Source organism: Microtus ochrogaster, chromosome 2 (genome assembly GCF_000317375.1).
Source record: "Microtus ochrogaster isolate Prairie Vole_2 chromosome 2, MicOch1.0, whole genome shotgun sequence".
Classification (NCBI taxonomy): Eukaryota; Metazoa; Chordata; class Mammalia; order Rodentia; family Cricetidae; genus Microtus; species Microtus ochrogaster.
In genome coordinates this window covers 13,037,081-13,050,362 of record NC_022010.1, presented here as the reverse complement: position 1 = coordinate 13,050,362, position 13,282 = coordinate 13,037,081, and the positions used below count along the sequence as shown (strand labels likewise).

Genomic DNA, 13,282 nt, shown 5'->3' with positions numbered 1-13,282 from the left:
AAAAATAAAAAAATAAAAAAAATAAAAAGAATGACTTTGAACTGGGCTTCCACCTCCAAGGGCTAGGGTTATAGGTCCATGCACTGAAATTGAGCCCAAGGTTTCATGCACACTAGTACTCTCCCAACTGAGCTACAGCCTCAGTCTTTTATAAAATTATTATTAATTATTATAAATTATTATTTTAGCTTTTCAAGACAAGAGTTTCTCTGTGTAGCCCTGGAACTCACTCTCTAGACCAGGCTGGCCTGGAACTTGCAGAGATCCGCCTGGCTTCAGAGTGCTGGGATTAAAGGCATGCGCAACCACAGCCCACAGAGATAGTCTTTATCCTAAACCAGCCTCAGACTTCCTGCACAGCTGAGGCTAGCTGGAACTCTTGATCCTTGCGCCTCACACCTCCCTTGGGGCTTGACTTACAGGCATAACCATGACCACCACATTGGATCTCATGAGGTGCTGGTGACGGGACTCAGAATATTACACAAAAATTCAATGGAGTGTCTGTATCCCCGAGACACTCTCACGGTCTCCAGCGGAGTCTCTGAAGTCCCTCGCTGTGTTCCACCATCTCAGTGTCGTCACAGATGAGTGGCAGCTGCAGTCCACCAGAGCCCACTCATCTGACACTGAGAAGGGCGGGCACCCTTTTCCTGCTAGCTGCTGGGCACAAGAGGCTTTGGGGGCACCCGCTGTTTTGAAGACACCCCCCTCACAGTCCCTGTCCCTCAAACACTGTCACTGCGAAGCAGGAAGCCTCGGACTCCATGTAGACACTGCTTGCAGAGGTGTCTGCCCACTTACAAACACAGGGGGCCACACCGCAGCCAAGAAGGCCTGAGTCATCTGGGGCATGCCATTCCTTTGATTGCTTCCGGGTCACCTGGACAAGCCCAACCTCCAGAGGTGGCACAGAAATGAAGCTATTCTTTTTATTTTTTCTAAAGGAGGTGTGATAGAGCACACTTTTTAAAAATATCTAATTTTATTTCATTTATTTATTTATTTATTTATTTTGATTTTCGAGACAGGGTTTCTCCTTAGCTTTTGGTTTCTGTCCTGGAACTAGCTCTTGTAGACCAGGCTGGCCTCAAACTCACAGAGATCCGCCTGCCTCTGCCTCCCGAGTGCTGGGATTAAAGGCGTGTGCCACCACCGCCCGGCAAAAATATCTAATTTTAAAAAAGTTTCTCTATGCATTGGTGTTTTGTGACATGTCTATCCATGCACAGGTGTCAGACAGGTGTGAGCTGCCATGTCGGGGCTGGGAATTGAACCTGGGTCCTCTGGAAGAGTAGCCAGTGCTCTTAACCACTGAGCTGTCTGTCTCTCCAGCCCCATAATGGAATATTTTAAAGAGACACTTAAGTCTTTCACCCTTAAGATCATCAGACTCTCCAAACAAAGAATGGGAATTGCCCAAGGAAGTGAGTACTTGTCTCCAGAGATTTACAAAGCTGACCTCACAGGGTGAAACTGAAGTATGCCGGTGAGCGATGGGGGAACCACACACTGGCAGGACTGTTCAGATGTGCCTATCTGTTGCTCTCTACTTAAACCTGACGCTGATTTAAAGACCCTGAAGATGGATGTGTGTGTGTGTCTCTCTCTGTATCTGTGTGTCTCTCTGTGTGTGTCTGTATTCAATGTGTGGCCACATGGAATAAATCTCCTATTTTCTGCTTTTCACTATTAATTTGGCTTTTATAATTGATTGACTCCAGACAGGTGGCTGAAGCTGGCTTGCTAGGGCACAGCCTATGACCTCCAAGTTTGATAAAAGAGAGAGAGCCACTCCTATGACTGTTGGGGCCAAATTCTGCATCTTAATCATGGTAGCCGTGGTTTTAATGCCTCCACCCCTGCTGGGTATTTTCGGAAGGCTCAAACCAAGTGAAGTGCTAACTCCTAGCATTTCATGGGCGGCTTTGAAGAAACTATTCCTGGCCAAGGAAGGGTGTGGGGGTAGAAGGCCAGGCACAGGACACACCATCGTCCTCACTGCTGCAGACAGAGGTGGAGCATACTCCAAGGCCAGGCTTTCCGGTCCCTGAGGCCAGCTGCTGCCTTCCTGCCCCCCTCCAGAGTCCCCCCCCCCAAAGCTGTGCCCAGTGGAAAGCTGCCCTGTGTATGTGCGGGATGGACTCTGAAGTGGGGACCACACAAAAGGGACACTGGTGTTTAGGGTTTGCTGGGGACAAGGCTGAAGTCACTTGAGGCTCCCTTGTGACCTCCGTGGGCTGTGCCAACCTGTCCTCTCAGGCCAGCGGCCTCCCAGTCACAGGCTATTCTTGGACCATCTTCAGCCTCACTGTTCTGACTGGCAGTGGGAGGTTCTGGTCGCCTTGTTGTGCCCAGCCCAGAAATGTCAATTATGACGTCTTGGACTCAGGGTGTGTTTGAGAGATAAGGGGACCTGGGCAGCCAGCCACTAGCTGGGGCATGAGGATGTGAGAGAGGAAGGAGAGGTGAGGGGGTGTTGTAATGGACAAAAGACCTAGTTCAGAAGCCCAGTTTTGAGTCTTCCCAATCACACAGACTTGAATCAAGTCTGGCATCCCTGGGCCTCAGTTTCCTCATCTGAGAAATGGGGATAACTGTACCAGTTCCATGACTCTGACCATACTCAAGAGTGGACTCCCTTCAACTAAGCCTGGTGGTTCTTTATTAGCTGCCGGGTGACAGAGGTGGGCTGGGATCAGGGGCCCACAGCCACAGGTCAAACACAGTCCAAAGGAGAGGACGAAGGGGACAGAGGCCACAATATGGAGAAGAAGGGCTCTAGGAGAGCCTGCCAATGAAAGCCGTCATAGGCCACAGAAGACAAAAGCTACCAGTGTTGTCCCTGTGCTGGTCAAAAGCCCTTTGTGCCTGATAGCCGCTCCTGTCACCCCCCAGAAATCTGGCTGCAAAGGGCTGGCCACCTGTGCAGCAGGGACAGGAAGTACGGTCTCGCTCTGTCTTCGCTCCTGTCCCTCTGGAGCGGACAACTCTGTCGGGCTAAGAACACCAGGTGTTGCCAAGCAATCTGAGGCAGAGCTAAAGGGGAGAGGGAGGGGGGGCTGGAGAGGTGGCTCAGTGGTTAAGAGCATTGCCTGCTCTTCCAAAGGTCCTGAGTTCAATTCCCAGCAACCACATGGTGGCTCTCAACCATCTGTAATGAGGTCTGGCACCCTCTTCTGGCCTGTAGGCATACAGACAGAACATTGTATACTAAATAAATAAATATTAAAAAATAAAATAAAGGGGAGAGGGATTTTGGGAACGGAGTCACCTCGGAGAGTGTGGCAGACGCTGTGGCCTGGTCATATGCTGAATTGGAATCATGATAGTCTAGGTTTTACCCAGCCTGAAACTGGAAAAAAACAACTTAAAAAAACTATTTGTGCTGGGCAATGGTGGTGCCCTCCTTTAATCCCAGCACTCAGAAGGCAGAGATTTAAGTTCCAGGCCAGCCTGGTCTACAGAGTGAGTTCCAGGGACAGCCAGGGCTCCACAGAGAAACCCTGTCTCGGGGGAAAAAATTACGTGTGTCTCTGCGTGTGAGTATATGATATGAGTGGTATGTCTATATGTGAGAAAACTGATTTGGGGAGTCAGTTCTTTTGTCCATTTTATGTAGTTCAGGGGGGTACTGAACTTAGGTCCTTAGGCTTGTGTTTTAACTGCTAAACCACCTCACTGGCCTCTGCTTCATTTTTTTCTAACACCAAGGTCTACGGGCCTCAAGTTCGCCGTCATCCCCTTCACCTTCTGCGTGTTTCACGTGCTTACACCTCACAATGGACCACATGCCACCTGCCTTTCCATTTTCTCTAGAGCTTCAGAGAGAAGAAAACGGAATCCGTTTCTGTTGTTCTGGCTTCTTTTCAGGCATGGTCCCCAGTCTGTAGTCTAGGTGTCTCTCTCTAACTAGAGGCAGGCGTACCCCAGCCTCCCGAGTGCTGGAGTTACAGATGTGAGCTTCCCCACCTAGTGAGAGCAGACTCCAAGGCTCAGGGTGGCTGCCCCACTCAAGTCCAGGGTCTGTACTTGCAGGAGCACGGGGAGGGACAGAGCCCTCGCACAGGTAGCCAGGAGCCAGCCAAGCCCGATGCTGGAGTAGGCTGGAGAGCCTGCACTTAGGACCATTTCTTCTGTGCAGTTGTCTGAGTGGAGCTTTGGTAGCAGATAGAAAGGTCAGAACAGTGCTGGGACTTCATGGGAGCCTTTGGATCCTGTTCCTTAGAAGTATTTATATCTCTGAGAAGAACTCCCAAACCCAGCAGGGGTGTAGGGCAGGCTAGCCAGCTCAGAGGGGCACTGCTGTCTACAGCAGCGCTGCAGGAAGCTACCTCGCTGTCGGAGGGCCCAGCGTGAGCGGGATACCACCTGACAAGGGAGTGGGTCCCACCACACAAACCAGCCCACATTCCATCTGCTCAGAACTAGCTCAGCATGGTCACTGGCGTTTAACGGGTAGGATGTATGGGTAGCGCCCACTTCCTCCCCCGCCTCCACGCTGCCTGCTCTTTCAAAGCTTCTATTGGGTTTGGGGAGAAGCCCAAGGGCTTTTCTGTAAGAATAGCCAAAACCAGGTCCGGAGAGCCCCTTTCGGTCTATCCAGACACTCAATGTGGGTCTGCCACAGGCTTGACCACAGTCCTCCGAGGCCGGGCTACCTCGGCTGGGCTCTGCCTCTTACTGGCCACAGTCAGTTGTCTCAAGGGTTCCCTAACAATGACAGTCTTCTACGTATTAGCACCAGAGTGAGGCCTCCACAAGGCTATTTGAGGGACAGGACTTGGCCTGCAGCAGGCTCTTGATGGGCACAAGATGGCACCTGACAAGGCCAGATAAAAACTCAGCCCTTCCTCTGACAGGCTTTGGGGCCTGCAAATCTTCTCAACTGGACACCATTACTCCATTAGCCTCTGTTCTTTTCCAAGGAAGATGTTGGCAGCTCCCACGAGAACCAAGGAGATCGACAAGGCCAAGCACTCCTGGAGGGGCCGAGGTCTAGTGGATCACAGGAGCTACACGCGACCTTCTGCGAGTGTCTCATAGCAACCAGGGCCTAAGACTGAATGTATGTTGGACCAACATACACGTAATGGCGTAGAGGGTTTATCATCACAAAATCCGACAGGGGGTGGACCTAGGCTACTCTGGACTTTATTTTTAAGTATCGTATGTAGCCTAGGTTGGTCTTGGCTACTTACTATGAAGCCAAGGATGACCTTGAACTTCCGATCTTCCTGTCACCACCTCCTGAATGCTGGGATTCAAGCACAGGGTCCTACACTTAGCTCCTTAAAGTTCTGAAAATGCCCGAGTCTCCGATCCCCCAACTTACTCACCGTACCAAACCCAGAGCCACATCCCATGCACCTGGCACACCCAAGCAAGCTCCTGAGCACCAGTCACTGGTCCCCAAATCTCTGCCCAGTGACACCGAGAACTGGGGTCCAGGTCAAGCAGGGAGATAATCAAAACCCGAAGGGCAAGCCCCAGTGGTGGGAGAAGCTGGTCTCAGCCACTGGGGTGAGGGGCAGTCCTGAGAGAGGGCGCCCAGACCTGGAATCAGAGGTCGCAGGAACCAGGATGAGCCATGTGTGACACAGCCCACGTGGGAGGCACAACACTTACAGTCGCTTGATCCCGGACTCCGGCTGGGGGGACGTTCTTGGGTGTATGATGGGCGGAGGCTGGGGTATTCGATTCTCCTCTTCTATTTCTTCGCTGAAGGCATGAAATAGAGGAGTCAACACAATCCTGTGATAACTGGAACCCTCCCAAAGTGGGTAGAATGGTTTGCTTTGGTGCAAAATTTCTCAGTGGGGAGTAAGGTAACCGGGAAGATGACAACTGTGTTCTTTGCTGGCACACTCAGCCAGGGGTTTGAGTCTGGAGGGTAAGTCAGTAGTTCCTTTGGCCCCGGGGAGGTGTTTAAGGACAAGTGCTATGTCTTCCCTTCCTCCCTCCCTCTCTCTCTTCCCCCTCCTTCTGATGTGCATGCATGCGTGTGTGTGTGTGTGTGTGTGTGTGTGCGCGCGCGCGTAAATGTCTGGGGACCTAAGTTCTGCTCCTCGTGCTTGCAATGTTAACTCTTCACTGATCAAGCCATCTATCCCTCAGCCCTCTGACAGACATCTGGTCACACACTTGGCAAGACGTGCAATGAATGGCCTGCTGGGGGCTGTGTGACCTTTATGCCACCTATAGGAGTGCTTGTCTCTCTGCTGCACAAGTACTAACACGCCTGGCCTGGGTCTGGGGTGTGGCCGCTGAGGTCGTGGTAATTGCCCTCACCTCTTATAGTAGGCCAGCTCCTCTTGCAGCAGGAACACCTTAGACTTCAGCTCATTCCTCTCATGCAGCACGTCCCGCAGCTCCTGTAGCGTGAACCGAGGGCGGTTGGGGTCCTTGAGGTCCAGGGCAGCCTTCTCTGAGTCTGAGATGCACTCCTCTCCATCCGCCTGCAGCTGTATCTGAAGAAGGCAGAGATGCGTTGTCAAGGCACTCCTGACGGTCCCCGCTCCACACCCTTCATATGCTAGAATTTTCTACCCCCCTCTGGTAGGCGGCCTGATCAGGTCACTATTTTCGGTCTCTGGGCAGCAGCCTCCGCTTATCTTCCATAACATTTCCCTTTGGAGGTGGGAGCCAACCACCACCTGTTCAGCAAGCTCCTTCATGAGCTAGCCCTGCATCCCAGACTCCCACTCCACTCAGGATGCTATTACAAACGGGCAGAGGCATGCGTGCCTCCCACCCTGCTTCTGACGGCCGCCCTCCACCATCTGTTGCCTTCTCCTCCAGGTTTCCCTCCCATTTTCTTTTTCTTTTCTTTTTTTTAAAGAAGTTGCCTGACATATTGCAAACTTTGTAAGTTATTTTTTTTTTAATATTTATTTATTTATTATGTATACAATATTCTGTGCATATGCCTACAGGCCAGAAGAGGGCACCAGACCTCATTACAGATGGTTGTGAGCCACCATGTGGTTGCTGGGAATTGAACTCAGGACCTCTGGAAAAGCAGGCAATGCTCTTAACCACTGAGCCATCTCTCCAGCCCACCCTCCCATTTTCTTACTTAGACCTCTGCTGATCTGGTCAAGGTGTGTTGAAGAACAGCCGAGACTCGTCCTTGCTACCGTTTTCATTTAATGAGAAGTTGAGTCACTTCTGGGACAGACCCTCTGGTCAAACCCCTTCTTCCCCAGGGGCTCCTGCCACCTTGCTGGAGCCTGGCAAGGGGATACAGCTGTCTGCAATGTAAGTCACACAGACAGAGCCCAGGATCGTCCTGCAGCAGCTGCCCTGCCTCAGATCACAACTTACTATGGCACCTCGTGCCAGAGCCTGGTAGCCTTTCAAAGACATTGGTAAGACACATGAGATACAGAATTTACCATTTTAAAGTATGTTAGTGGGCTGTGGTGGTACATGGCTCTAGTCTTGGCACACAGGTGGCTGGGGCAGGAAAGGTGCCAAGAGTCAAGGCCAGCCTGAGCTATGTTGTGAATTTCAAGGCAATCTGAGCCACACAGTAAGTTTGAGGCCAGCCTGGGCTACATGGTGAGTATGAGGCCAGTCTGTGCTACATAGAGACTTGAAGGCAGTCTGGGATACAGTGTGATATCCCCCCCCCAAAAAAAAACCTCTCATGCAGTGATACTACTTTATACCTCTAATTCCAGAACATTCTCATCATCCAAAGGCAATTCCCACACTCATTAAGCAATCGCCCACCACTTCCCTCTCGTTCTGTCTCAGCCCCTGCAGGAAGCCTGTTTTCTCATCTCTTCTCACCTGGACATTTTCCATAATGCACCTGCTTCTGCCTCTTCCAATCAACCTTGTGTTTTGTCCACATTACAGCCTGTGTCAGAGACTCATCCCTTTTAATGGCTGGGTATATTCTACAGACGGGAAGATGAGCATGGTGTCATCCTGCCGTCGATGGGTACATACGTAGCTTCTCTTTGGATGTGAATCCCAGCGTCCAATCCTGATGGGACACCTGTCTTCCACCCTTGAACTATGCCCAGGACCGTGAACGGCTGCGGAGACTCTGTTTTTACCTGAGTTCTCCTCTCTATACAAGGTGCTTCCCACAGTGGATGTGCCCTGTCTGGCACCCCCGCCAGCCACTCCAAGGGTCCCAGTTCTCCACAGTCCACACACTTGCCACTTTCTATTTACTTGTTTACTCACGATTATTGTATGTGTCTGTGAGTGTTTACAGAGTATATGGCAGTCAAAGGGCAACTTTAGGAAGTCAGTTCTTTCTTCTGACCATATGGGTCCTGGGTATCAAATGCCAGTGGGTACTGCGTGGCAACAAGCACCTTTACCTGCTAGGCCATCTTGCCAGCTGCCCTAGCTAGTTTTAGGTCAATGTAACACAAGCTAGAGTCATCTGAAAGGAGGGAACCTCAACTGAAAGATAAGATCCTCCATAAGAGCCAGCTGTAGGGCATTTTCTTAATTAGTGATTGATGTGGGTGGGGCCATCGCTGGGCAGGTGGACCTGGGTTCTGTAAAAAAGTAGGCTGAGGGTGGACAGTGGTGGCGCACGCTTTTAATCCAGCACTCTGGAGGCAGAGGCAGGCGGATGTCTGAGAGTTCGAGGCCACCCTGGTCTACAGCGCTAGTTCCAGGACAGGCTCCAAAGCTACAGAGAAACCCTGCCTCAGGGAGAAAAAGGAGAGAGAAAGAGAGAGAGAGAGAGAGAGAGAGAGAGAGAGAGAGAGAGAGAGAGAGAGAGAGAGAGAGAGAGAAAAAACAAAAAAACGGGCTGAAAAAGCCATAGGGAGCAAGCCAGTAAGCAGCATCCTTCCATGGTCTCTGCATCAGCTCCTGCCTCCAGGTTCCTGCCCTGACATTCTTCAATGATAAATGGTGATATGGACGTATAAGCAAAATAACTCCCCCACATGCCAACTTGATTTGGTCAGGGTGTTTATCACAGCAATAGTAACCTTAAGAGGCTGGCCCATTACTTTTTAGAGACAGGTTCTCACTCTGTAGCCCAGGCTGGCTGGAACCCACATCCATCTTCCAGCCTCAGGCTCTGGAAGGCTGGGATGACAGGTGTATGACACTGGACACCCCTTTCTCCCCTACCCTCACGTTTCCTAATATTTGCAATATTCGGACCTTGCGCACACCAACAAGTCATACCACCAACCACCCTTCTCCAAGCCAGCAAGCCAGATCCCCAGTGGTCCATTTCTTCAAGGCCATCACCAAAACCAGGATGCTCCAGCATGAGAAGGCATGATGTCTGCGACCTAGCAGGCCACTCAGCATCTGCAGATGGCCTTCCCAACTACGCTACCCCACAGCCTGTTACAGCCTGGGTCACAGCTTCATTCCTTCCCACAGCTGTGTAATATTCCACTGGGAGACAAACCTCTAGCATTATCCATCACCACTGCGGTCTCACCATCAGGACTGGCCACCCCCACAGACTGTTCCTCCATTTTTAAAGGGCATCCAGCATTTTACTAAACACTAAAATCACTGAACTCAGAACCGGAACAGACTGGAACTGAACAGCAGGATTGAGAGATAGACACACACAAATATGCCAATAAGTGAGGATCGAGGGAGCGGTTTCCAGAGAGGTGCTCCCTCTGCGCTGGGTGCTGATGCATGTGTAGTTTTCCACCAACTCTCAGCACCAGAGGTAAAGACATCCGAGGTTACAATAGAGTCCCCAGGGCCACATAGTGTCCCCTGCATTTGTTTAGACCCCTGCTGGACCATAAAATCTACTGAACCAGCTGTCAACTGTTTTAATTTAATTTGAGACTCAAATGCCAAATCCTCCTGCCTCTGCCTCCCTAGTGTTAGCTTTACATCATGCCCCAGAGAACCTAATGATATTTCTATTTTGTTTCTGTTTTGTTGTTTTTCTTTCTTTCTTTCTTTTTTTTTTTCGAGACAGGGTTTCTCTGTGGCTTTGGAGCCTGTCCTGGCACTAGCTCTGTAGACCAGGCTGGTCTCAAACTCACAGAGATCCGCCTGCCTCTGCCTCCCGAGTGCTGGGATTAAAGGCGTGCGCCACCATCGCCCGGCCTGTTTTGTTGTTTTTCAAGATGGTTTCTTGCATAGCCCTGACTGTCCTGGAACTTGCTTTGTAGACCAGGCTGCCCTGGAACTCATAGAGATCAATCTGCCTCTGCCAACTGAGTGATAGGTTTAAAGGTGTGCACCCCCAGCCCCCGCAAACCCACTTTGACACACAGGGTCCCCCTGCTCCCCTGCAGTGGCCGTGTTCAGTCAAGACACAGAAAGCTAGGGCTGGAGAGATGGCTCAGAGGTTAAGAGCACTGGTTGGTGTTCTTCTAGAGGTCCTGGGTCCAATTCCCAGCACCCAACATGGTGGCTCACAACTGTCTATAACTGTAGTCCCATGGGATCGGATACCCTCTTCTGGTGTGCATAGATACATGCAGACAAAACAGCCACACATGTTAACCAAATAAATAAATAAACATCTTAAGGGAAAAAATCATAGCGGTTCCTCTGGCCTTAGCAGGGTCAGCTCTTTTGAGGTAGTGAGCATTAATTCCCCTAGAGCGTAGGTGAGTCTTAGCCAGGTGTGTGGCAGTTTTGCTTCTGAGTGTGGGGAGAACTGGGGTTCTGTCAGCCATGACTCCACCTTGTGGGCAGCGCTAGCAAAGCCCGTCCCAGCTGGAAAGTTTGAAGCAATCCCTTCCAATACGGTCATCAAAGCCAATCAGAGGCCCTTCTAGGGTCATTCCACAAGGGACTGTTGGGTGGCTCAGGTTATCTCAGATAAACTGCTCCCTCTCCCTGGGGGCTCTCTGGGCACAGGTGCCAGGAGATGCCTGGAGGCTCCAGGTGCAGCATCACAGGTCTGGGCCTGTAGCCTGAGGCCTGGCCTCCTGGGAAGGCTCCCCTGTGGTATCAATGGAGCCTGGTGATCAGAGCTCAAAGCCACCTGAACCCAGGATCTAAGCCCTGACTCAACCCAGCTACCAGGCCCTTGGGGTGCTATGGATTCTGCCTTCGTTGTTATGAGACAGTCTTTCTATGTAGCCCAGGCTGGCCTCAAACTAGAGATGTAGCTGAGGATAGCCTCGAACACCATCCATTATCCAAGTGCTGGGACTTCAGGCATGCACCACCATGCCTGATCATCGTACACTTTCTTTTTTTTTTTTTTTTGTTTGTTTTTCGAGACAGGGTTTCTCTGTAGCTTTGGAGCCTGTCCTGGAGCTAGCTCTTGCAGTCCAGGTTGGCCTTGAACTCACAGAGATCCACCCCCATTCTGCCTCCAGAGTGCTGGGATTAAAGGCGTACCACCACGGCCCGGCTTTGTCATACACTTTCTTACCTGAAGACCTGCTTCCTAGAAACTAACTGTGTGCCACTCACAGTGGTTTGTTTTGCTGCCAGAGCTGGAGCCCAGGTCCTGGGACAGTCCTCTTCCCTGGATACTGAAAACGGCCGAATGTGATGGTTCATGAATTATACCTCTCAGAGCCTTATGTAAAAGTCCCCATCAGTGTGAAAGGTAGGTGTGGAGTTTAGGGCCAGCCTGGGAGACCTACCTCAATAACACCACTTAAGAACTCAGTATACAGCTCAGTGGGGAGAGCGACTGCCCGACATTCACCAGGCCCCTGGGTCCAACACCCCTGGCTCTGCATAAACCTTGTGTGGTTGAGCCGGGCAATGGTGGCGCACGCCTTTAGTCCCAGCACTTGGAGGCAGAGGCAGGCGGATCTCTGTGAGTTTGAGACCAGCCTGGTCTACAGAGCTAGTTCCAGGACAGGCTCCAAAGCCACAGAGAAACCCTGTCTCGAAAAACCAAAAAAAAAAAAAAAACCTTGTGTGGTTTACACACTAGAATCCTGGCACTGGAGAGGCAGAGGCAAGAGGATCATGGTTTCTGGGTTATCCTTACCTGGATACTGGCCAGCTTAGGCCACATGAAACCTTGTCCCAAAACAAAAACAGAAAACATGAAAAGAACAGAGAAAGAAAGGAGCAGGCTGGGTAAACTAGAGAGAAAACCAGGCTCCTCGGGAAATAACAAGAAGGGCTTCCTCGGCCGGGCATGGTGGTAACCACCTTTGGTCCTATCTCTCGGGAGGCAGAGGCAGGAGGATCTCTGTGAGTTCGAGGCCAGTCTGATCCACAGAGTGAGTTCCAGAACAGCCCAGACCATGTGGAGAAACCCAGTCTCACAAAACCCGGAAAACAAAAAAGAGGTCCCCTCTCCAGCTGCAAGTTCCTCTATAGCTCCCACCTCCCTCCAGCCCTGCCCTAGGAATGAACTGTACCCAGCCACAGGCCACATTCCCCAGCCTGCTTCCTGGCTGTTCCCTGCCTGGAACAGCTTGCTCCACATTCTACTGGAAACCTCCCCACCCGACCTGTCCCTATCTCACTCCTCCCGGTGCAGGGGCAACACTCGGCATGAGTTCTTCAGAGAACTTTCTGGATGTGTGAGGGCCAGCCAGGCATGCCTCTCCATGCCACTGCCCCCTCTCCCAACAGCCACATTTCTCTACCTGGGCTTCATAAGACCCTGAACCACAGGGTCAGGGCTGTCCCCTCATCTGCCAGAAGCCCCGGGTCTCATGTAACCCTGCTGCCCTCCTGTTTTATTGAGACACACTCTGGACGTCACACAACCCGGAAGCCATCCAGGCAGCATGATCCAGATGTGGGCAGCCTTGATTTTCTCCCTCACTTCTTTGTACATTTTTATTCGTATGCACACACAGAGCCAGACACTGACATCAAGTGGCTTCATTAATCGTGCTCTATTTAATCTGTTTAGCTCAACAACTGTGCTAGACTGGCTGGCTCTGGATGCCCGGAGCCACAATGCCAGGGCTATAGGCATAAGCTCCACCTGGCTTTTTGTATATTGGTGCTGGGGCTCCAAATGCAGGCCTCCAAACTCAGGTCTGCACTTTATCGACAGCCATCTCCCCGCCCTTCTCCCTGCTTCTTCTCTACTCCTCAGCTGCCAGAATGGAAGGTAAAACCAGCTTGTGCAGCCAGTTGGTGCAAAATGTCCCTGTGCTTAAGTGAGAGACCTGGATCAGAGCTGGGAATCACATGGTCCTTAGGGTGGTGCCCTCGGGTACCCAGGCTTAGAGCAGCCCTGCCTGGTCAGAGGGAAAGTGGCCTGAGTTCCTGGAGCAAGACTGCGGCATGGGTACCCCCCATTGTGGCCTAGTGGCTGTCTTGGGCATGCATGGGTACCCCCCGTTGCGGCCTAGTGGCTGTCTTGGGCATGCATGGG

General features: G+C 51.4%; 1 protein-coding gene across 1 annotated transcript in view; it reads right to left on the bottom strand.

The window, feature by feature from the left end:
• The window catches only part of Rilpl1 (Rab interacting lysosomal protein like 1), a 35,548-nt gene that overhangs the window by 3,335 nt on the left and 18,931 nt on the right, over nt 1–13,282 (bottom strand). The window contains exons 5-6 of the mRNA XM_005344378.2: nt 6,292–6,470; nt 5,629–5,721 (exon numbers count right to left, since the gene is read on the bottom strand). Coding sequence (XP_005344435.1) covers nt 5,629–5,721; nt 6,292–6,470 — 272 coding nt within the window. The remainder of the gene's footprint in view (nt 1–5,628; nt 5,722–6,291; nt 6,471–13,282) is intronic.